Genomic DNA, 24,763 nt, shown 5'->3' on the forward strand with positions numbered 1-24,763 from the left:
TTTGAATGTTCTAATTCCCAACCTTTTCTGTACCAACATTAGGAAAAAATTGGCATCAAACACTAATGCCAATCTTTTTAAAAAAATTTTTAATGTTTATTTATTTTTGAGAGAGAGAGAGAATCTGAAGCAGGCTCCAGGCTCTGAGCTGTCAGCATAGAGCCCAATACAGGGCTCGAACTCAGGAACCGCAAGTTCACAACCTGAGCTGAAGTCGGATGCTTAACTGACGGAGCCACCCAGGCTCCCCACTAATGCCAACCTTCTAACCACACCCGTGTTCTTGTTTTTCTATCTTATCCATCCTGTTTTGCCATTTCTTGTTGATTCTTATCACCTGTAAACATGTGTCATATGTTCTATAATGCAATGTGTGTATAGCAATATGTAAGTATAGATATGTGTGTGTATCAATGTATATATGTATATTTATATACCTTTTATATATACTGCACATAGAGCAATGTGTATGTATATGTATATATGTGTGTATGTATGTATAAATCATATTATGTATATATATATCATATGTATATAAAATATATATACCTATTGACCATTTAGCATCCATTATCTCTCATATCTTAACAGCACCCGGTTTTCTTTTGGGAAATTACAGCTTCCCCACTGTGTCACACCATAATGGGATTGTAAATCAAGGCACCTGAATCCCCTAGCAAAGGAGCAAATGCATAATCTAAGCTAGACCGGCAGGAATCTCAAATTTTGGAGCCCTGAAAGATGGGGAAAGGAGGTAGAGTTCATGCTTTCCAGCAGCATTAGATGGGATAGTGGAATGATTCCTGCAGCCTAGATGCCTACAGATATCTTCATGGAGTTCAGGGCAGGCTGCCCTAAAATATGCCACTTTGGCATATTGATTGTTTTGAATTAAAATTACTTAAGAAACAGCCAGTGCAGTAAGGACACTCTGACTCTCCTCTGACCTCCTGAAAGCTTTAGGAAATAAATTCCTCATGTGAAATGAACCCTCCCTACACCTGGAGGGTAAGAGGACATTCTTATCACCAGATATAGGAAATTCACGGCCAAGAAGGCTGTACAAACAAATTTTGTAACTTCATCATTACAATTTGCTACCTTGAATGCAAACCCCTTTGAACTGTCAATTCTTCAAAAATTATTGTTTCTCTGTCTAAAAGGTATAAAAGCTGCTTTGGTCACTTCTTTGAGCTTCATATTCTTGGGGCTCCCCTAGGTACAAAATTAAATTTGCTTTTCTCCCATTGATCTGTCTTCTATCAATTTAACTATAATTCCAGCCAAAGGACCTGAAAGGAAAGAAGGGACATATATTCTTCCCCTCACAGGCTTTAATCCAGTCCCAGATTTTGTCCTGTTTTGAAGCCTCCTCTCTAAATCTTTAAATGGTCCTCCAATCCTGTCCCTTTGTAAGTTTTCTAGAATTGGTTTTCGTTTGTTTGGTTTTTTTTTTGCTTATCAGATTGTTTCTTTATTCTTAAGAATCAAATATTTAATTCTATTTATACATCATTTATATTTATATAAATATATAACATATATTTCATATATTATATATTACATTATATATATTATTTATTTGTATATAAGTTTATATACATTTATATTGTACATATAATACACATGCAATATATATGCATCATCTTATCACTTCAATTTTTATCTCTAATAGCCAATGAAATAATAGCTTTATCATAGTAGCACTTCCATCCCCCCCCCCAATTTTTTCTGTATTTATCAGATATGCTGGATGAATAATATTTGTAAGTCATCTCAGAACTAAATGGAACAAAAAAACCTAAAAAATAATAACACAAAGGAAGGCAATAACTTACAAGTATATGCAGTCAGTGATAGCATTTGCACATGCGTGTGTGTGCTCATGCATGGTGGAATGAATTGGTACAGTTGTTCTGGAGCATAGCAATAAGTGAGTTTGTGAAAGTTATCAAGTTAGAAGTTTCAAATTGAGTCATTTTAGTATCAGAGAATGTCAACTAAGTGCTACAGAAAGTAAATGCTCCAGAGAGAAACTTCTCAAAGAATGGGGGAAGGTAAGATAAAATAAAGATACTTCACAGATCAATTTCACCCTCTTTATCTCACTGGGGTGGCCCTGCGATTATTTTGAGGAGGACAATTAAGAACGGCCAGTCTCCATTTCAGTGCCAAAGAGAGTGCGTGCTGTTCAGAAAGCCCCAAAGCATTTCCAGAAAGCCCTACAGCTATTAAGAAACAAAACTAGGAATTGACTATGAGTTGTTGACCTATCACCTAATTCTCTTTTCCTTTTTTTTATTTTTTTTATTTTTTTAATGTTTATTCATTTTTGAGAGACAGAGAGAGACAGAGCATGACCGGGGAAGGGGTAGAGAGAGAGGGAGACAGAATTTGAAGCAGGCTCCAGGCTCTGAGCTGTCTGTACAGAGCCTGACACAGGGCTCGAACTCATGAACTGTGAGATCATGACCTGAGCCAAAGTCAGACTCTCAACCACTGAACCACCCAGGCACCCCTAATTCTCTTTTCTTTATATTATAGTTCCCTTTTATCTTTTTTCTCCCAAAATGTCAATCTTACAAAAGAATTATTCATAATACTCCCTTAGAATCTTCCCCTAGATTCACTAGTTTTTTAGGTTTTACTGCATTTGTGCTTCTGTTTTCCCTGCTTCCCTCCTCCTCAGCTTCCCCTCTCTTCCTGCCCTCCCCCCCTTTTCTGTTTATCTGAACCATTTGAGAATTAATTACAGGCATCATAATATCTAACCTTAAACATTTTAGCCTGTATATACTAAAAAAAAAAAAAAAAAAAAGGATGTTCCTACATAATCATAATAAACTATCACATTTAGAAAATTTAGCATTGAGGGGAGCTTGGGGGGCTTAGTCGGTTAGGTGTCTGACTTCCGCTCAGGTCATGATCTCACAGCTCACAGGTTCGAGCCCCATATCAGGCTCTGTGCTGACATCTCAAGAGACTGGAGCCTGCTTGGTATTTCATGTCTTCCTCTCTCTCTGCCCCTACCCCCCCTCAAAAATGAATAAACAAAAATTTTTTTTAAAAAAATTTAGCATTGATACAATGAAAAGTTCTGTCATTTGAATAGATTGTTTTCTTAAAGCAGTTTTAAGTTTACAGAAAACTGAGCAGATACTACAGAGTTCCTACATACACCATTCTCCCCCCCACTCGGTCTCCCGATGTCTCACATCTGAACATCTTGATACATTTGTTATAATTGATGAGCCAGTATTGATACATTATCATTAACTGAAGTCCCAGGTTTACACTAGGGTTTACTCTTTGTGTTCTACAGGTCTATGGGTTTTGACAAATGCATGCCATGTATCCAATTACAGTATCATACAGAATAATTTCACTGCCCTAAAAATCCTCTGTGCTTCACCTGTTCACTGCCTACTTCCATCCCCCAAACCCCTGGTAACCATTGATCTTGTTACTGTCTCCATACTTTTTGCCTTTTCCATTATGTCATGCGGTATGTAGGCTTTTAAGACTGGTTGCTTTCACTAAAAATAAGTATTTAAGTTTCTTCCATGTCTTTTTGTGGCTTGATAGCTAAAATCTTTTTATTGCTACATAATATTTCATTGTATCCACAGATCACAATTTGCTTATCCATTCACCTTTGGAATATTTCAGTTGCTTTCCGGGGTTGGCAAATATGTGTAAAGCTGCTATAAACATTTACGGGCAGGCTTTTGTGTGGACATAAGCTTTCAGCTCATTTGGATAAATACCTAGGAGCATGATTGCTGGATCCTATGGGGAGCCTATCTTTAGCTTTGTAAGAAACTGCCAAAATATCTGCCAAAGTGGCTGTACTATTTTGTACAACCATGAGCAATGAATGAAAGTTCCCGTTGCTCCACATCCTTACCACCATTTGGTATTGTAGTTTTTTTTTTTTTTTTTTTTTTGTCATAGGTTTGCAGTGGTATCTTATTATTGCTTAAATGTGCAATTCCCAGAGACATATAATGTCAAGGAGCTGTTCATATGCTATCTGTATATCTTCTTTGGCGAAGTGTCTGTTCAGATCTTTTGCCCACTTTGTAATTGGGTTGTACTGTTGAGTTTTACAAATTCTTTGTGTACTTTGGGTATATTTAATAGGGTATTATTTTGTGCAGATATTTTCTCCTAGTCTGTGGCTCGACTTTCCGTTCTTTTTTTTTTTAATTTTTTTAATGTTTTTATTTATTTTTGAGACAGAGAGAGACAGAGCATGAGCAGGGGAGGGGCAGAGAGAGAGGGAGACACAGAAGCCAAAGCAGGCTCCAGGCTCCGAGCTGTCAGCACAGAGGCCGACGTGGGGCTCGAACTCACAGACTGTGAGATCATGACGTGAGCCGAAGTCGGACACCCAACCGACTGAGCCACCCAGGCGCCCCAACGACTTTCCATTCTCTTAAGAACATCTATCACAGAGCGATTTTTTTAGATTTCAGTGAAGGGCAACTTAACTTTTTCTTTCATAGATTGTGCTTTTGCTATTGGAACTAAAACAGGATTGTCTTCGGTGGCCACAAGATGACTAGGTTTCCACACCCAGCTGCCAAATCTTAAAGTTTATAGAGAGGCTTTAACTGGCTTCAGCCATATATACCATCCAGATAGTCTCAACACCACACTTATAAAGTTGTATCCTTGGGGTAGCTTCTGGGAGCAGGGAAGGCAAGCCAGCTGCACATTCCAAGGACAGGGGAGGGGATGCGGAGATCTTGCCTAGATCCAGCTCTAGGGTCAATTGACACTCATGTCTTCTCGATAACTGAGCCCCACAATCCACAGGGGAAGATTTGATCCCATGTCCCAAAACAATTGCCCGAATCCCATGTCCTGAAACAACTGTAACAACAGTTACAAGACTGGAGTCACCGTGTTTCTTTTGTGAAGGTGTTTAATATTCTCAGAACTTAGCTCATATCCTTCCAATGAGGAATGAAGGACCCCAGCTGAACAGCCAGAGTCTGAAGGGATGATGGGAAAACGGACAAGGAGGCAGACACTGAAGAGGATAAAGTCAGTAAGATGATCAAAAGTGAGAACAAAATTCAATCTAAAAAATAGCTACCTAAATATTTCCTGGAACACCGGTTCCTGAGTGAGACCAGCAAGGGTTCAGCTTGGTTCAACAAGCACTAGACAGCCTGGAGTTTTATAAACCAGGGTAAAACTTACCCCGGGATAAAGGATAATGCCTGGCAAGTGGCAGAGGACAGATTGCTGGTAATATTTTATTTCCTGTTCTGTGTGCTACTTATACAGGATGAGTTAACTTTCTGCAAATTCACTGAGCTGTGCACTTATCATTTGTGCACTTTTCTGGGTATATGATAAACTTCAACAAGTGATTTAAAAGCTTTTCACACCATAATCCCAGGGCAAAAGGGGCTACTCGCCATGCATTTACATAAATAAGAGAGGCATTTTAAATGTGCCTCACTGTAGAAAAATGATCAGTTTTTCTAGAATTAAAATTTGAACATCAACCCATTAAAAAGTTATATATAACTCAAAGGGTATCACGTAGCATCGGATGGCTTTATCTTTCACGAAATGGTATCTACCCATTACCTGCAAAGAACAGAAAATGAGAATAATTTTTTAAAGGGTATGTGGTATACATCCATCTCTATATATCTAACTCTGTTTTCCCTGGAGGACTCATAAAATCATAGAAGCTCAGTGTTAGAGAGTCTTAAAGCCCTTCTAATCCAGCATTCCTCCTGACAGTTACATTCTTCTCCAGATAACCTATTGTGATTTCTCTTTGAATGACGCTGGTGACAACTCCTTCGTACCCTGTTTCACAGTTGCTATAATCTATTTTCTTGTAAGTAATAGTGAAACATGAGTACATGTCTTTGAATAAAAAGACTAGGGTTCCTATTTTCACAGTGGCACTTAATCTGCCTTTGTGGGCTTTGGCAAAACACTTCGCTGCTCTGAACTTATTGGACCATCTGTAAAATGGGAATAATAACTTCACTTTAGAGAGAGGGTTGTGAAAATAGATTCAGCTACAAGTTCTGAAATATCTAATACCTCACAAGTGTGAAATCTCATCTATACTGATCAGTCTCCTCAGGACACATTGCACTGAAGTTCTTAACTACAACGATCTGAACACAAGCTTTGTGAAGGGAATACTGCATGCATTTGTTTCTAATTCTCAAAAGTGCCCTTTCACTTAAGTATGAAGATTTTCCCCTGTTTTTCTTCCAGAAGGTTTATAGTTTCAGGTCTTATGTTTAATTCTTTAATCCAGTTTGGGTTAATGTTTGTATATGATGTAAGATGAGGGTCCAATTTCATTCTTTTGCAGGTAGATCTTGTTTTCCCAATACCCTTTATTGAAGAGACTATCCTTCCCCCATTGTGTAAATCTGGCACCCTTGATGAAGATCGTTTGATCATCTGTATGCAGGTTTGCTTCTGGGCTATGACGTTCCATTCGTTAGCATATCTGTTTTTTTTTTTTCAACGTTTTTTTAAATTTATTTTTGGGACAGAGAGAGACAGAGCATGAACGGGGGAGGGGCAGAGAGAGAGGGAGACACAGAATCGGAAACAGGCTCCAGGCTCCGAGCCATCAGCCCAGAGCCTGACGCGGGGCTCGAACTCCCGGACCGCGAGATCGTGACCTGGCTGAAGTCGGACGCTTAACTGACTGCGCCACCCAGGCGCCCCAAAAATAATAAATTTTTAAAAAAATTTTTAAAAATCAAAAAAATCAGTTGCATTTCTATACCCTGACAACAATCTAAAAGAGGTCATTTTTTTATCCACTCTGACAGACTTTGTTTTTTAATGAGTGTATTTAGACCACTGACATTTAAAGTGGTTATTGATACAGTTGTATGGATATCTACCACACGCATTGCTGTTTTCTACTCCTTGCGCTTGATTTTTGTTCCTATTTTTGGCTTCAATTGCCTCGGCCTTTTCTGGTTTTAACTGAGCATTTTATACAATTCCATTTTCTCTGCTGTCTCAAGCAGATCAATTACATTTCTTTTTTTTAGTTAAGCGGTTGCCCTAGAATTTACCACACACATGTCCAAATGACCCAAATCCACTTTCAAATAACACTGTGCTGCTTCATTAGTGGTGCAGGTACCTCATAATAGTTTTCCTACTGCCTTCCCTTACATTTCATCATTCATATCACTTATTTATAAGCTATAATCACTGAATACATTGCTGCTGTCTTTATTTTGATCAACTGTTATTAGATAAATTAAGAATAAGAAAAACACAAGATTTACATTACCTTCATTAATTTCTTCTCTAATGCCCTCCCTTTCTTTCTGTCGACCTGAGTTCCTGACCTATAACTTTTTACTTCTTTAGGAAGAACTTATTCTAACATTTCTTGTAAGGCAGTTCTACTGGCAGAAAACTCCTTCAATTTTTTATTTGAAAAAATGACTACTTCTCCTTCATTTTTTACAAAAGCTTACTAAGTTAGGATTCACTTTTATAAAAGTATATCAGCAAATATTAAAATGTTATACTTGCTATTTTAATACTATGATACAAACACAAGACACAAAATATCCAGTATTAAATACTGATCTCCTTTGCCTGACTCTTTTTAAATACTGAGTATTTTATACTTTATAGAAAGGAATTTTTAGAGTTTAGCCAATACTTATATTATGTATTATTGTTCCTCACCAAAATCTTCATGAAATCTAAGAAGTTGGTATTAAAGTAGCTATTTTTTTTTTCTTCTTGAATATTCTAAATGCCAGTTTAGATCAGCATTCAGATTTCCAGGGCATCAAAGATATACTAATACAGGACACACGAACATTTTTTGGCACATTTAAGTTTGTTTTCAGTATGACAGAAATGCCTTCAACTTTCAGATAATGGGGAAGAAACATCCTAAGCAAATATAAAAGATTGGTGGGCCAAGTTACTTCCTAGCAAAAGTAATACATCACTTCAATCAATTTTTACACTAAATTCTTAAAAGCATTTGAAAAACACTGTGTCTTCTAATTGTTGATGCACTCATGTGGTGGAAGATTAGACAAGTAATAGAAATCTTTGTTTTCAAGTAAGTGGTCTTAATTTTTCGTCTTAGAGAAGTTTAAAGCAGCTTATCATAAACATATGCAAACTATCAATTTTTGTGGCTTTCAGGTACAGTCCAACACTTGGTTCATACAGAGTGTATGAGAAGAGGTTCTGATTCGGGAAAGGCAGAAAACAGATTATCCTATCCGACGCAGACTGTTTATCTACATGTTAAGTACACGGGGATGTGCTATAGTACTCCAGGACTATGCTTCCTGTTTTGAGGACGGTGAGACACAGGTGGCACGCACGGGAGGGCATGGGAAGTTGGAACCTGGGGCCTTACCACCGTGTTGGGGCTTCAGAAGGGAAATCTCACAAGGCGTACCCAAAAGGAGGACTAAAACACCTTCTTCCAATGTTAATTTAGCCCCTGTTGAAGACCTAGGCTCAGTGCTGGAGGCTCTGATGCAACGCTTTTTCGTCTTCAAAGAGTTACAAATGCAGGCTCTTGTTCCGAGGTGCTGCGGACCAGTGGATTTATTTATCCACCACGTGTATGCCACTTAACCTCTTCGTGTCAGTTTCCTCCACGGCAGGACGGAAGTAAAAAGAGCATCTCTTGCGTAATTTGGTCAGAATGAAACGCTTCACGTACAGACGCGAGGGTGCTGCCTGGCATTCAGCGAGGCGCCCAAGAAATGCCAAGCGCTGCCCTTATCAGTCCTGTTCACCCGGCAAGATTCCAACGTTTGGATGAGAGAGGGCGATTGAAAAACACTGAGCTCCAGTGCCTGTGGCGCTCTCGGGGAGATGCACCACAAATCCAAGATCCCCAGTGGTCTCAGACCGAGACGCGCTTTCTAAACAGAGAAGAACAACGCGCCTGGCCTGGCCTGTTCCAGACGCGCGGCGCGGGGCCGCCCAGGACTTCGGTGCCAGGCTTTCCGGAGCGCAGCGCGCCGGGCCGGGGGCCGGGGTCCGGGGAAGGAAGCAGGGGAAGAGGAAGTTCACTGGGCGCGGCAGCAGGCGGGCGGGGCCAAGAGCCGGGACCGTGCAGGCGGGCGGGGCGCAGTGGGGGAGCTCGGCGCGGCAGGGGCGGGGCGCGGCGGAGTCGTGGGCGGGCCGGCAGTGCCGCGAGCTCGGCTGCAGGGACCGGCGGGGACGTCGCCTGCTCCGAGCTCAGCCGAGCGAGAGGACTTTGCGAGCCATGCTCGCGGCTGTGGGCTCCCTGGCGGCCGCCGTCTGGGCAGTGCTGCATCTGCGCACGGTCCTGCTGGGTGCCGTCGCCTTTCTGTTCTTTGCTGATTTCCTCAAAAGACGGCGCCCCAAGAACTACCCGCCGGGCCCCGTACCCCTGCCCTTCGTGGGCAACTTCTTCCATCTGGACTTTGAGCGGTCGCACCTGCAGCTTCAGCGGGTAGGAGCGGGTGAAGGTGCCCTGACCCTGACCTGCGGGACAGGGGCCGTCCCGGGGATCGAGGGCGGGAGGCTGGGGGGCTGTGCAGCTAATGCAGGGACCCTGGTAAACCCTGCTTTGAGCCCCGGTTTCCCAATGGTCAGCTGGCATGATTACACCTGCCCTTTCTAGAAGTGAAATAATAGTCACTGTTTACTATTAAAGTATGCCAGACTTGCTACATTCTTTATTGTGTATCTTGTGAAATGTTACTGGAACAGCGTATTTAGCATATGATCACTTTGTCCTCTTTAATATTTTTATCGTTGGGGGAAAAAAAAACGCTGTACTTACCTTCTTTGAGGCTGTATTTACTGAGTGTAAAATGGTGACAGTACTGCCTAAATCCTCACCACTTTTCAATAACTGAGCCCCTCGCTTTCAATCTCTTCTCCCTGCGATCTGCTGTCACTAAAGTAATCGTTGTAAAATGTCATCCCTCGACTTAAATTTTCTTAGTGCTTCCCACTGCTTTCCAGAGTGAGGACTTATCTGGGAGCCCCTTGGAACTCTTTCTGACTAAGCCTCTTTCCACCTTTTAATAATCATATCCCGCCAGGGCTCCTTAACCCTGGCTCCTCTGATTTACTTAAAATTCCCTCCAACATCCAAACTTCTCCCAAGAATCCTCAGCTGGTTTCCTACCAGCACAGGCACCTACCTGAATGACAACACTGTGATAGGTGGTTGTGAAGGTTAAATAAAAACAATGGTCAGACATGGCTTTTACTAGGTGCACAGTATTAGTCCCCTTTCCCTAGACATGCCTGGAGCACTTTAAACACATGTCTATACTCAAGTACAGAGGGAGAAGGTTTTATCACTTTCTTGGAGAAACACCCAGTTGGTAACACTAAGTGACAGGATTAGTCACAGAATTTTAAAGCGAGGCTCCTAAACCTATAGTGTTTAAGAAATGTGTTGTTCAATTTCCAAGCATTTGGAAATTCTCCTGCTTGCTTTCTGTTAATGATTTTTCAGTTTGTTGCCATTATAGTGAAAGGACATAGTTTGTCTAATTTCAGGTCTTTTAAATTTGTTAAAGTTGGTTTAATGACCCAAGATACAGTCCCATGCATGCTTGAAAAAAAAAAAAAAAGTATTCTACAATTTTGGGGATAAGTGTTCTGTATATATCAATTAGATATCATTGGATGATCCTGTTTATTTCTTCTACACCCTGACCTCTTATCTACCAACTCTATTAATCACTACAAGAAGCATGTTGAAGTCTCCAACTCTAACTGAAGGTTTGTCTATTTTCCAATTCCATTCTGGTAGTTTTTCCTTTATGTATTTGCCATTTCTGTTATTTGGTGCATACACATTAAAATTATTATATCATCTTAGTGAATCGACTCTTTTGTTATTATGTAATATCCCTCCTTATGTCTGGTGATTTTTATTGCCCGAACTTTAGCTGATATGATGTGACCACACCAGCTATCTGCTGATGTTATTTGCATGGTATATGCTTCTTCATACTTTCACTTTTAGCCTGTTTGTATCATTATATTTTAAATCAGTTTCTTGTAGACAGCATATAGGTGGGTCATTTTTTTTTTTTTTTTCATTTTGCCAGTCTCTGTTTTAATTGGTGGGTTTAGATCATTTTATTTATTTTCTATTTTTCCCCTCTGTTTTTTATTCCCCTATTTATTATTTTTCTGTTTTCCTGTGGGTCACTTGAACATTTTTTTTTTTAGAATTCCATTTTATTTATTGTGCTTTTCAGTATATCTCTTTGCATTGTGTTTAAGTGGCTACCTAAGGATTATAATAGGCACATATAGCTTATTGTCATCTACTAGTGTCAATATTTTGCCACTTCAAGTTCAATGTGGATACCTTACAAATGTTAGATCCTTTTATCCTCCCCGCTTTACACTATTATTGTCTTAAATATGATCTCTCTATGGGGCGCCTGGGTGGCTCAGTCGGTTGAGGGTCCAACTTCGGCTCAGGTCATGATCTCACGGTTTGTGAGTTCGAGCCCCGCCTTGGGCTCTGTGCTGACAGCTCAGAGCCTGGAGCCTGCTTCAGATTCTGTCTCCTTCTCTCTCTACCCCTCCCCACTTGTGCTCTGTCTCTGTGCCTCTCAAAAATAAATGTAAAAAAATTTTTTTTTAAATATTATCTCTCTATATATTGAAAACCACATCAGACAATATTATAAACTTGCTTTTAACTGTTAAGCACATTTACTCATTTATTTACCCTTATTTTGCTGTTTCTTTATTCACAGTTTTCCAAATTTCTACCAATATCATTTCTTTTCTACCTGAGGAACTTTCTTTAGTCCTTCTTTTAGAGTCAGTCTGCTGGCAAAAAACTTCTCTTAACTTCCGCTTACCTAAAAAATGTCTTTATTTCACTTTCGTTTCTGAAGTATATTTTCATTTAATATAGAATCCTAGGTTAACAGTTTCTTTCATTCAACATTTTAAAATGTTGTTCCACTTCTTTCTGGCCTCTGTGGTTTCTAGTGAGAAACCACATTTGAATTGCTGTTCCCCATAAGTAATCAGTTGTTTCTCTCTGCTGCTGTCGAGAAGTCGTTTTGCTTTTAGTTTTCAGAGATTTGATTATGGTAGGTCGTGGTGTTGATTTCTTTGGGTTTATTGGGTTCTTGGATCTGTAGGTTGATCTCTTACCAAAGCCGGGAAGTTTTCAGCCATTGTTTCTTCAATATTTTTTCAATTCCACAGTCTTTTTCCTTCCTTTCTGGGACTCTTGGACACTGATGGTGCAAATGTTAGATCTTTTGTTATTCTAACGTAGGTCCCTGAGGCTCAGTTTTTGTTCTTTTCAATCTATTTTCTCTGTGTTGTCCTGACTGTATACAGTCTGTTGATCTTCTCAAGTTTCACTGGTTCTTTTTTTGTCATTACCCTTCTACCATTGATTTGCTCTCCTGAGTTTTTGGTTAGATAGTTGCATTTTTAACTTTTAATTTTTCCCTTTGGTTCTTATACCTATCTTTTATTTCTTTGGTAAGATTTTCTATTTAAAATTTTTGAGAGTATTTGTAATTGTTAAAACATATTATAGCTGCTTTAAACACTTAACGCTATAAAGTTAAAACGCTTCTGTCCTGGGGCACCTGGGTGGCTCAGTCAGTTAAGCGTCCCACTCTTGATTTCGGCTCAGGTCATGATCTCAGGGTTTGTGAGTTTGAGCAGCACATCAGGCTCTGCCCTGACAGTGCAGAGCCTGCTTGGGATTCTCCACCACCATCCCCACCCCTCTACCATTCAGGCTGTCTCTGTCTCTCTCCAAATAAAAAAATAAATAAACAAACTTTAAAAAAAACCGCTTCTGTCCTATTAGGCTAGCCTTTTTCTGAAACTTTGGCTAGAGAAAGCAAGCCTTTCTTGGAGTTATTTTTGTCTGTGCCAATTAGTGTCATGAATACTAGGAGGAGTAAAATGGAATGCCTTTACTCAATCTTGTATGAAATCATAAATTTGATATGTGCCTCTGGTTTACTACTAAGATAGATGTGATTAGAAAGGGTAAATGATTTGTCTGTCATAAAACTGGCTAGTGATGAAACCGAGGCTAGGATCTTATCCATGGCCCGATGTTTTTTCATCAGAACTATTAAATTTTACTGCATACAGGTTTGCATTTTTTATGTATTTGGTTGTAAAACAAATGGAGTCAAATGGTGTATTTAGTTATAACTAAATTTACACTCTAGCAGTTCGGAGACATTAAGTACCAACTATTTGCTAGATCCTGTATGAGGACTTATCTGTTCATTTTCATTTACTCTTCACAAAAGACACACAGGTTCGTCATTAGCTGGTGCGGTTTCCACTTTGCCACTGAGGAAAGTGGCTGCAAATAATAAAGTTGTCTGCTTGAGTTATTCAGCATAGATGACAGCAAAACGAGCACTTCAATCCAGAACTGTTTGACACTTACACCTATTCTGTACTTGGGCTACTTGACTTTTCATGACAGTGAAAGGATGACTGATTTATTCATGGATTCATTTATCGAACACACGTTTATGAAGCGCTTACCGTATGACAGGCACAGCACAAAACAGTATACGATGCAATGTGTGGTGTAGACTCTTGGTAACCAAATGAAGTATCAAGAGATGGGATCCCTGGGAATGGGAAACCCTAGAGAAAACGTCGTGTAGAATGTTGGAATAAATTGAGCTGAGCGTTAAATGGATGTTAGGCAAGTGGCCACGTGGAGTTCAGGGGACAGGAGATTTTAAATGGGACAAAGTGGCGTGAGCTAAAACACAGCAACAGCACCGTGAAGAAACTAGCCTGTTTAAATGGTATGATGGGAACTTTCCTTGTATTTTTCCCCCTATATTTTAAAACTTTCTCTATCATGGCTATATGGCCAATTAGAGGAGCATTTATCCAAATAAGAGAAAAGCTTATTGTACTAAAGTGGGAAAATGGTAGATAAGGTGGATAAATGTATTAGGTAGGGTACACATTGAGCTGCTTATAACAGAGACCCCAAAATACAGTGGTGTAAAAAAAGATTGAAATTTACCTCTCTCCCACAAATGAGTTCAGATGTAGGCAGGAAGCCCGGGATAGGGAGACTGCTTTCTATACCTCAAGACGATCCAGAAACTTCATTTCCTTCTTTGTTGTGCTCTGGTCCTGTAACCCCACTGTGTGTAAGTTCTGGTCCACGGGAAGGGGAACGGGGTAGGTAGTGAGCAAGCAGTTTTCATTTAAGGATGAGACCCGGACAACGCGCATGTCACCACTACTCATGTCCCACTGGGTACACCTGGAGAAGCTGGGGAATGTGGTTTTTGATTGGAAAGTCATGTGGCTAGTTAACACTTAGTGCCATCACTCACAAAAAGAGAGTATCTTCATCCTTTCATTTAACTATTTTTATTTTGCAAGAAAGAGACAGCATACACATGAGTGAGAGAGGGGGAGAGAGAGAGCATCCCAAACAGATAGTGCAGAGCCTGATGTGGGGCTCAAACTCCCGAACTGTGAGAGCATGACCTGAGCCAAAACCGAAAGTCGGACACAGACTGAGCCACCCAGAACCCCCTCTCTAGAGCCCAAACTTTATGCCCACAAGCTAGGTGCTAAATCTCTGTGCCTACTTTTCTGAATGCTGAAAATGCGTTCTAGGATTGTTATAAGAACCAGATAACTTCATGAATATCAACTTGTTGCCAAAGTGCCAAGCACATAGTTGATACTCATTTCCACGTCTACCACTATTCCCCTTTAGAAGTTTAAAGCAAGAAATTCAAGGAGAGCCAGTGCTGTTGCATCCCAGGCATCCCTTGTCTGCCTAGTGGCTGGATGAGCTCCACTATTCCACTCTCTGGCCTCTTCCTCATTCCGTTGTCAATATCGTATCAGAATGCCTTTGCTAAAATATACTCCCAGATAGATCAATAACAACAAGTAATTGTGTTATTAATATTAGTATTGTGGCTACTAATCACAACAATCCTAAAGATGGGAACCCGCAATATCCCCCATTTTATACATTTGGAAATTGAGATACAGAGAAGTTAGATAACTTGCCACCAAATCACAGTGAGTGTGATTTGTAAGTGGGTTCAAACAGATTTGTATGACTTCACAATCCAAACTCTTAAACACTCATTTACATTACGTCTCCTATTCAAACATCTTTGGCCTCCTAATTACAAGCAAAACTAGATCCAAACTATTTCAGCTGGCATGAAGGCTGTCCTCAATCTATCTCGGATTGCCTTGCCCAGCCTTGTTTCCTATCTCCTTACTCAAGTGAGGAGATACTTTTCCCAGGAAACCTGTCCTGGTGCCTGGTTCCCTTTATGTGCTTCCTTATTTTCCCTCGTCAAATGATTTCTTGTACAGAATAGTAAAAATAAGAACTGATTATTTTTCCATATGTTCCATTAGACTGGGAAGTGCTTTAAGTTAAGGACTCATTGTATCCCCAGCCCTTGGCCTTGACCTACCACATGGTCAGTGCTCTTTAATGAACCCTGCATTCCAGTCAAACCACATCACCTACTTGTCCCTGAACACCTCCATTTTCCTACCTTGTATTTGCGTATCCTGTTCCCACATTACATGTCCTTTTGCTGGCAGCTTTTGTTTAAGATCTAGTTGAAATACCATCCCCTTTTAGAGGTTTTCTTTCTTTTTTTTTTTAACGTTTATTTATTTTTGAGACAGAGAGAGACAGAGCATGAACGGGGGAGGGTCAGAGAGAGGGAGACACAGAATCTGAAACAGGCTCCAGGCTCTGAGCTGTCAGCACAGAGCCCGACGCGGGGCTCGAACTCACGGACCGTGAGATCATGACCTGAGCCGAAGTCTGCCGCTTAACCGACTGAGCCACCCAGGCGCCCATTAGAGGTTTTCTAATACATCTGGGGTGGAAATTCATTTCTTCTTTCAATGGCTTCATGTTCCTTTCTACCAGCACTATAGCATATATCACTTCTGCTGTGCGTTAGTGTTTTCTGCAGTCAGCATTGCTCAAGAGACTTTGATGCTGTAGGAAAACACCGAATCATATTGACCTTTGTACCACCCCATGTGTTATAACATAACAATGTCACGAGGTGCCTGGCAACTCTTAAGCATTTTATAAAAATGTATAGAACCGAACTTGAATTTGCTTTCCGCAGACTGTTCTCAGAAGCCTAGCACAGCCCCCAAGAACTACCTGTGACGCCAATATTCTTAGCAGGGGCTCATGGGCCCCAAGGGACTGGTGAACCCCTGACACTACATGCATGACTGTGCTCATGTGTACAGGAGTTTACTGGAGAGCGGATCATGCCATACACTAGATTTTCAAAGGACTCTGTGATTCAAAAAAGAGTAAGAACCATTGTTAACGATGGTTTATTCCTAATTTCATTAGGTCTGTTTTTCTTTTTCCTGTCCTTCTTCCCCCTCCTCTCTGCCTCCCCCTCCCCCTCTTTTTCTCCTCCTTCTTCTTCTTTGCTTTATTGGATAGAAATAATTGTGGGGGTGCCTAGGTGTCTCAGTCGGTTCAGCATCTGACTTCAGCTCAGGTCATGATCTCGTAGTTCGTGAGTTCAAGCCCTGCGTCGGGCTCTGTGCTGACAGCTTGGAGCCTGGAGCCTGCTTTGGATTCCGTGTCTGCCTCTCTCTGCTCCTCCCCACTCACACTCTGTCTCTCTGTCTGTCTGTCTCTCTCTGTCTCTCAAAAATAATCAAACATTTTTTAAAAGTTGAAAAAAATACAATACTGTACATATTGGGGAAAAGATGATAAATCTTTTTTTTTTTTTTTAATTTTTTTTTTTCAACGTTTATTTATTTTTGGGACAGAGAGAGACAGAGCATGAACGGGGGAGGGGCAGAGAGAGAGGGAGACACAGAATCGGAAACAGGCTCCAGGCTCCGAGCCATCAGCCCAGAGCCCGACGCGGGGCTCGAACTCACGGACCGCAAGATCGTGACCTGGCTGAAGTCGGAGGCTTAACCGACTGCGCCACCCAGGCGCCCCGAAAAGATGATAAATCTTAGTAACATATAGAAACAACGTGCATTTTAGGGGGCTTATTTGAATGATACATGCACACACACAGCTCAGTGCTGGTCAGAGTTTGGGGGAGCACACCCTCTCACCTGCTGCCCATGGAGTGAGAATAGCTACACTTTTCCTCTCTTTGTGTCTTTGTTATGTTGGCTCTTGAGTTTAAGAACTGAGATGAGGTGGAATCTCTCCCAGTTGTCTCTTGGTAATCGTAGTTCACGCACTTGTCTCACTAAACCCCACCCCCCCTTCTAATTTTTCATTATTCTAAACATTTATTTCGCTCCACCTTATTATGTAAGCACTTAATCCCACATTTGGGGTTTTTAATCCTTTGTATCAAATTCCCTCTTATTACTTTTGTTCACCTTTTATAGCTCCCACATTAATTCTTTTCTTATTTTTCTATTTTCCTTTCTGATATTAAGCCTATTTTAGCCTCCTGAATCATCCTACTTTTAACCTCTTTTGTTCTCTTACTCATTTGAGTAATGACTTGGTTATTGTTGTACATTCGACAGTACGGTCTACCTTACAAAGTCTTTTCAGATGCCTGGTGGGTCATACACTTAAATCCATGTAAAGCGATCAGCCTAGTGCCCAGCCCAGTGCATGGAGGAACTGTTAGGCATCACCATAGTCAACAGGCTCAGGGAGGTCATTTGACCTGTGTTTACACAGCTGAATATGCCATGAGAGTTTTTTTTCAATTTTTTTTTTGTTTATTTTTTTTAATGTTTATTTGTTTTTGAAGGAGAGAGACACAGCGTGAGTGGGGGAGGGTCAGTGACACAGAATCCAAAGCAGGCTGCAGGCTCCAGGCTCCAGGCTGTCAGCACAGAGCCCGATGCAGGACTCGAACTCACAAGCTGTGAGATCATGACCTGAGCGGAAGTCGGATGCCCTACCGACTGAGCCACCCAGGCGCCCCACCGTGAAAGTTTCTGATGCAGTTCTTTTGGACTCATACGTGGGCAGAGAGCTGATAGAGCAGAAACTCTGAAGTCGTTCAGTTCAGCAAATACTAATGGAGTGCTCTGTTCCTTCCAAGTACAAGCTGAGATTCTAGGTTGTACGTGCACTTTGTCAGGAGTCATTTAGCTTAATCCGAGATTTTCACCCATTCCAAAAACATCTTTTCTGAATAGAATAAATTAGTCAAGAAATCTTTCTCATAAAGACTAAGAAGTTCATCGAGGCAGTCAGCAAGATGAAACAAAAAAGATTTTGCTTGATTTTTATGGGCCCTTTCCTGCTATGTCTTAGAGACAAAGATGTGTACTTTAGAGGCAGATGAATTTGAGAGGGAATCTCGGCTTTACTCTTTCCAGGGAGATAGGAGCTAGACAGGAACAAAGACTGATGGAAGGCTCTGGGCTGAGAGAACAAGGGAAGACTGAGTTCAGGCTTGGTTTTTAATGTGGGGGCAGGGAGGCGGAATGAGGCTGGTGTAGTCTGTTGTATTTGCTCTGAGCAGGGTGGTGGGGTCTTAGGCGCTAAGGGTGACAAGGGGGAGCATGCGTGCATGGAGACTGAGAAGGAGGGGACACAGACACCGGGAGGAAATGGGGCCCTTGTGTTTGGTACCACTGCCTGCAACTAGCCACAACCCCGGGTGGACAAGAGGCAGGCGTAGGGTCTACTCAGAGTCGTCTCTTGAAGGAACAAGTCAGGAACCACCTTGATTAGTAGCCATTCGTTCTCATCCAGCCCACGTCTGTACACACCACACAGCCTTCCATTCTCTCCCTGCCTTCTTCCCTCTTTCTCTCCCTCCCACTGAACTCTAAGGGCCTGGTGGCTTCTCAGGTTCAAGTCTTTGTCCTCAGATCTTCCCTAACGCCTGGAAAATTCCCTTCACCACTCAATAGCTTTGTCATCTCGGTGACATTACTTCCTCGACGACTCCTTTTTCCTTTTCTGAAAGACAAGGAAAACCATTAATGCCACAGGGTGGCTGGCTGCGAGATCGAATGAGGTAAACAGAGAAAGGGGCCTAATATGGCCCCCAGCGTCCATGTGCCCACTTCCAGCACATCCCCGTGTGCGCTCGTCCTCTCTGTTGCCATGAGCGTGTGTCTTCATCCCTTTGCACACAGAGCCCGTTTGTTCCTCAGGGACTCAAGCGGCTGTGCGCCAGGTACCAGAAAACAAAGTGCCTTTCACACTGTTGCTCTCATTCTTCTTCACAGAACCCTTTAAGGGAGGAACACTTTTTCCTTTTTATAGCTGAGGCTCAAAAACCGTGAAGCAACTTTCCCAAGAGCCACAGCTAGCCAACTATAGAGCTAAGATGCCCACATAGCTCCGGAACTAGAGTGCTTTTCCGCACAGCTGGCCTCAGCCCTGTCATGAATTTTCAGTTGTCTAGCACGTGTTGAGGAAGGGGACATTCTCTTCCAGTTAAACTCTTATAATTTACTGAGAAGTCCATGCTTGCAACCCAGAGTTACACTAAGCATATCAGCTTTTTTTTTTTTTTTTGTGAGTCACATGTTCTGAATTCTCCCCCCTCCCTCACTAGACTCTAAGGTGCTCGAGGTTAGAGACCTTGTTTGTTTTATTCTAGTTACATATTCCTGTCTTGTTCTTGGGACAGTGTTGGATGCTCACTCAATTTGTGTAGGTTGAATATATGAATGAATGTTTATAAGGTATAGAAGCACATCCTGGAGTGATTTTAATCCTAGTCTAGCTGAGAGGAAGAGGAAAGAGGGAGCAGAGAGGAACGTTCCCATCATACCAAGGTGCACACACAGACTCTGCTCAGTACAAGACCTTCCTCAGCGACACACAACCCCTCCATTCCTGGACACGTGGACATGTGCATAATCAGTTGTGACTATTTGACTATTTTTCAGCTTGTGGAGAAATATGGAAACATTTTTAGCCTGCAGCTCGGTGACATGTCTTTAGTTCTTATAACTGGATTGCCCTTGATCAAAGAAGTCCTTGTCGATCAGAACCAAAACTTTGTGAACCGCCCTACAACTCCTATCCGAGGACGTATCTTTAAGAACAATGGTAAGTTTCTTAACTAATGTACGGGGTGTATACTTGATATTTTTATGATCTGTTAAAGGTGCCCTTGTGACTGTAATTCTCCAATACTCCCAGTGAGCTGGGCCATTATAAAGTTCCTACAATTAAAGAAAGCTGGATTCCCACATTTGCTTATTAAAGGCACCCTCTTAGGGGCGCCTGCGTGGTTCAGTCGGTTAAGCATCCAACTTTGGCTCAGGTCGTGATCTCATGGTTTGTGGGTTCAAGCCCTGCATTGGGCTCTGTGCTGACAGCTCAGAGCCTGGGGCCTGCTTCAGATTCTGTGTCTCCCTCTCACTCTGCCCCTTCCCTGCTCATGCTCTGTTTCTGTCTGAAAAATAAACATAAATTTTTTTTTTTTTTTTTTTTTAAAGGCACTTTAGAGAACTTGGCAGGGTCCTGTCAGGGATTTGAGAGAAGCTGTGTCTCCTGCATGAACTCGCTCTGGAAGCACTGATTACTCAGTGAAAGCAGGGGAAGAGTCAATGCATTCTTGTTCTTTCTGCTTTCCATTCAAATCTCTTCCCCTGGGAAAATTCATGTGCACCGTTTCCTTCTGCTCCTTATGGAAGTCCCTCTTCTTGCCTCTAGTTCCTCCGCTTTCTTGTTAGGGCTGTGCCCCACAAGGTATCTCAAGCCTTCCACTCTGTGTTGGAACAGTTTGGCATGAACACTTAAAAGTGTCATTAAATAAACATAAACATTTAAAAATCTAAATGGATAACTCAAATGTATTACTCCACCAAAGCAGCCTTTTTTTTCCCCCAGATGCTTTTTTTTTTTTTCAACGTTTATTTATTTTTGGGACAGAGAGAGACAGAGCATGAATGGGGGAGGGGCAGAGAGAGAGGGAGACACAGAATCGGAAACAGGCTCCAGGCTCTGAGCCATCAGCCCAGAGCCCGATGCGGGGCTTGAACTCACGGACCCGGGGCTTGAACTCACGGACCGGGGCTCGAACTCACGGACCGGGGCTCGAACTCACGGACCGGGGCTCGAACTCACGGACCGCGAGATCGTGACCTGGCTGAAGTCGGACGCTTAACCGACTGCGCCACCCAGGCGCCCCACCCCCCAGATGCTTTTTGAAATAGTTTGTCTTTTAACGCTACCTCCACTCCATTTATTATGTGAGGCACGGTGCTAGGTACTAGCAACATGACCATGAGTAGTGCTGACAAAATCCGTGTCCTTAGGGAACTTACATTCTATTCAGAAAGACACTATCAATGAGTGCTAATAACTTAATGCATTAGTATCATTAAGCTGGGTGCAGGATGCATTTATCAGGGGCATCTAATCTAGCCCTGGGATTCAAGGAAAGCTAATGTAAATAAATGGCAATCAATTTAACAAAGTGAAGCAGCAGTCAGGCAGAGGGAATAGAATAGGAAAAGTCCCTTAGGTGGGAAGAAGGACAGTGAACTCGAGGAACTGAAAGGTGGCCCATATGGCAAGTATAGGGATTAAATAGAGATAATTAAAGGGAAATTCAGCTGCTGAGTGCCAGGAATTGTTCATGCAAGTTCTTGCTAAGGGTGTTGGGTTTTATGCTCAATAACAAGGGAAACTCTAGAATTATTTTTTTTTAGTGATTTTTTTCATTTTATTTTTTAATATGAAATTTATTGTCAAATTGGTTTCCATACAACACCCAGTGCTCATCCCAACAGGTGCCCTCCTCAATGCCCATCACCCACCCTCCCCTCCCTCCCACCCCCCATCAACCCTTAGTTTATTCTCAGTATTTAAGAGTCTCTTATGGTTTGGTTCTCTCCCTCTCTAACTTTTTTTTTCCTTCCCCTCCCCCATGGTCTTCTGTTAAGTTTCTCAGGATCCACATAAGAGTGAAGACATATGGTATCTGCCTTTCTCTGTATGACTTATTTCACTTAGCATAACCAACAGAATGGGAAAAGATATTTGCAAATGACATATTAGACAAAGGGCTAGTGTCCAAAATCTGTAAAGAACTCACTAAACTCCACACCTGAAAAACAAATAATCCAGTGAAGAAATGGGCAGAAAACATGAATAGACACTTGTCTAACGAAGACATCCAGATGGCCAACAGGCACATGAAAAGATGCGCAACGTCATTCCTCATCAGGGAAATATAAATCAAAACCACACTGAGATACTACCTCCTGCCAGTCAGAGTGGCTAAAATGAACAAATCAGGAGACTATAGATGCTGGCGAGGATGTGGAGAAATGGGAACCCTCTTGCACTGTTGGTGGGAATGCAAACTGGTGCAGCCGCTCTGGAAAACAGTATGGAGGTTCCTCAAAAAATTAAAAATAGATCTACCCTATGACCCAGCAACAGCACTGCTAGGAATTTACCCAAGGGATACAGGAGTGCTGATGCATAGGGGCACTTGTACCCCCATATTTATAGAATGGTTTCAAGTGGAGAAAGGAATCATCATGTTTACATTGTACATTTATAAAACCTATGTAGGTGGCAGTGTAGAAAATGGTATACAGGGAGCAAGAGACTATTACAGCATTTTAGCTTAGAGAAGGTACTAGCTTGGACTAGGGAGGTGGCAAGAAACGACAGTAGGTTAGGCCAGGTTAGTGGCAGTGAAGATACATAGATTTAAGGTATCCAGGGGGTAAATCCAACAAGATAGGATGACCTAAATCATGGACGATGGAAAGGAGAGTGAGGTGTTGAGGTGGACACCCAAATGTCTGCCTCATGTGGAAGAGGGCAGGTGTTTAGTGTGGCTTGAGTGGGGAATTGTATGGAGAGCATCACGAAGCCAATCATGGATACGCTGAGTTTGAAATGCTTTTAAGTCAGCAAAGTCAGGCAGACAGTTGTGTATGTCTGGAGCTCAGGGGCAGAAAGAAGTGGTCACGATCAACAGATGCCATTTAAAAGTTTAGGAGTTGATGAGATTTTCCAGGAATGGAGTATTGAGGGAGAAGAGAAGAGGTGTTAGACCTTATCTTGAAGTACTCCATTACTTCAAAATTTGATAAAAGAAGATGAACCAGCATAAGGTATGGGAAGGGAGAAAATCTGGAGGCCATGCTGTCCTGAGCAACGCTGGAAGGGAGGGCTTCAGGAAAGAAGTGCTCCGTGCTACTGAAAGATCAAGCAAGATAACATTGAAAAGTTTCCCCAGGCTGACAAAGAGGGCTGCCTCGTGGAAATGGGGGAGGCCAAAGCCAGACACTAAAAGGGGTTGCAGAACACTCTGGAGGTGAAGAAAACAAAGGAGTGTGGCCTTATCTGTGTTGGAAATCAGATGATGGTCTATTGAACACACTGAGTTGTTTCTGGGGTTTTGTTTTTGTTTTTTGTTTTTTTTTTTTGGGGGGGGGGTTGGCTCTTTGCCTTTCCATGTGCTATTTCTGCCTGGAATAGTCTTCCTTGCTTTCTTGAGTCATTCCTTCATCTTTCAAGTTCTAGCTTAGATAAGAGTCTCCTGGAAAGCCTTACCTCCTTACAGGTATAGATTTTTCTTGTCCATGGGTGCATTCTTAGTATGCAGCATAAAATTAATACTTAAATATACTTATGTGACTGGCAATAAAAGCATGGGCTTTGGAATCTAATTTGAACGTCTGTTCAGCTGCTTACTAACTGTAACCTTACAAAGTTGACGTTAGCCTTTGTGCCAAGGTTTTCTATCAGCAAAATGGGAGGGCGACGTAATGATTATACCTACCTCATAGTGTTTCTGTAAGTACCAGTGACATAATGCAGTAAAAATACCAAAGCCCCTGTAGTGCCAGCAATGCAATGCAGTAATGCTAGCCACTGTATCTACTGCATATCCAGAGATATCTACTGTATCTCTGGATAGTTTTCAAGTGCCTCAGTGCCCTTTTCCTTCCCACCAATGCATGTTGCCATACCATTTGCCAGATATTTACATTATAGAATAAGAAAACCATAATGTTGGCTTTTTTATTTTTCCTTCCAGGATTGATCATGTCCAATGGCCAGACTTGGAAGGAGCAAAGAAGGTTCACCTTGGCAACACTCAAGAACTTTGGTCTAGGAAAGAAGAGCTTAGAGGAATGCATTCAGGAGGAGGCCCGTAACCTCATCCAAGCGATAAAAGAGGAGAATGGTGAGTGTTTCCTAGGACAGGTGCAGGAGATTGTGACTCATTCATTCATTGAACAGATGCTTATTAAGTGCCTTACGTACCTAACCTGTGCCCAGCATTGTGCCAGGAACTGAGCATATTGCAGTGAACAGCTAACCATGACCTTGCCTTCATAGAACTCTAGGATTAAGTGCAGGAAGATTAATATTAAACACATTACCGGTTTTAAACCCTGGTCATCAGCTTGCCTTCCCAAGTATTGACGATTTGCTATATGTCAGACCCTAAGTAGGGGACTGTGGCTAGAGCTTCATAGGTGATTCTATACTTAAAATGTCCTATGTCCTATGTCCTGTAGAGGAGACTCTCTGTAGAAAATAGAAACAAACCAATCCGAAAGATCCGTCTCTTCTTCCACCTCCAGGACAGCCTTTTAACCCTCACTTCAAGATGAACAATGCAGTTTCCAATGTTATTTGCTCTATCACCTTTGGGAAACGCTTTGACTATGAGGATGCACAGTTTCAGGAACTGCTGAGGTTGCTGGATGACGTCACCTTTCAGGAGGCATCAAAGAGATGCCAGGTAAGAGGTTCTCTTGCAAT

At 41.7% G+C, this 24,763-nt stretch overlaps 1 protein-coding gene across 1 annotated transcript in view; it reads left to right on the top strand.

Moving 5' to 3' along the window:
• The first annotated feature begins 9,191 nt into the window (after positions 1-9,191).
• LOC125173408 (cytochrome P450 2J2) overlaps positions 9,192-24,763 on the top strand; it is a 30,801-nt gene continuing 15,229 nt past the window's right edge. Inside the window, exons 1-4 of the mRNA XM_047872509.1 lie at positions 9,192-9,481; positions 19,906-20,068; positions 24,030-24,179; positions 24,583-24,743. Coding sequence (XP_047728465.1) covers positions 9,272-9,481; positions 19,906-20,068; positions 24,030-24,179; positions 24,583-24,743 — 684 coding nt within the window. The 5' untranslated portion in view covers positions 9,192-9,271. The remainder of the gene's footprint in view (positions 9,482-19,905; positions 20,069-24,029; positions 24,180-24,582; positions 24,744-24,763) is intronic.

This window comes from Prionailurus viverrinus, chromosome C1 (assembly GCF_022837055.1).
Source record: "Prionailurus viverrinus isolate Anna chromosome C1, UM_Priviv_1.0, whole genome shotgun sequence".
Classification (NCBI taxonomy): Eukaryota; Metazoa; Chordata; class Mammalia; order Carnivora; family Felidae; genus Prionailurus; species Prionailurus viverrinus.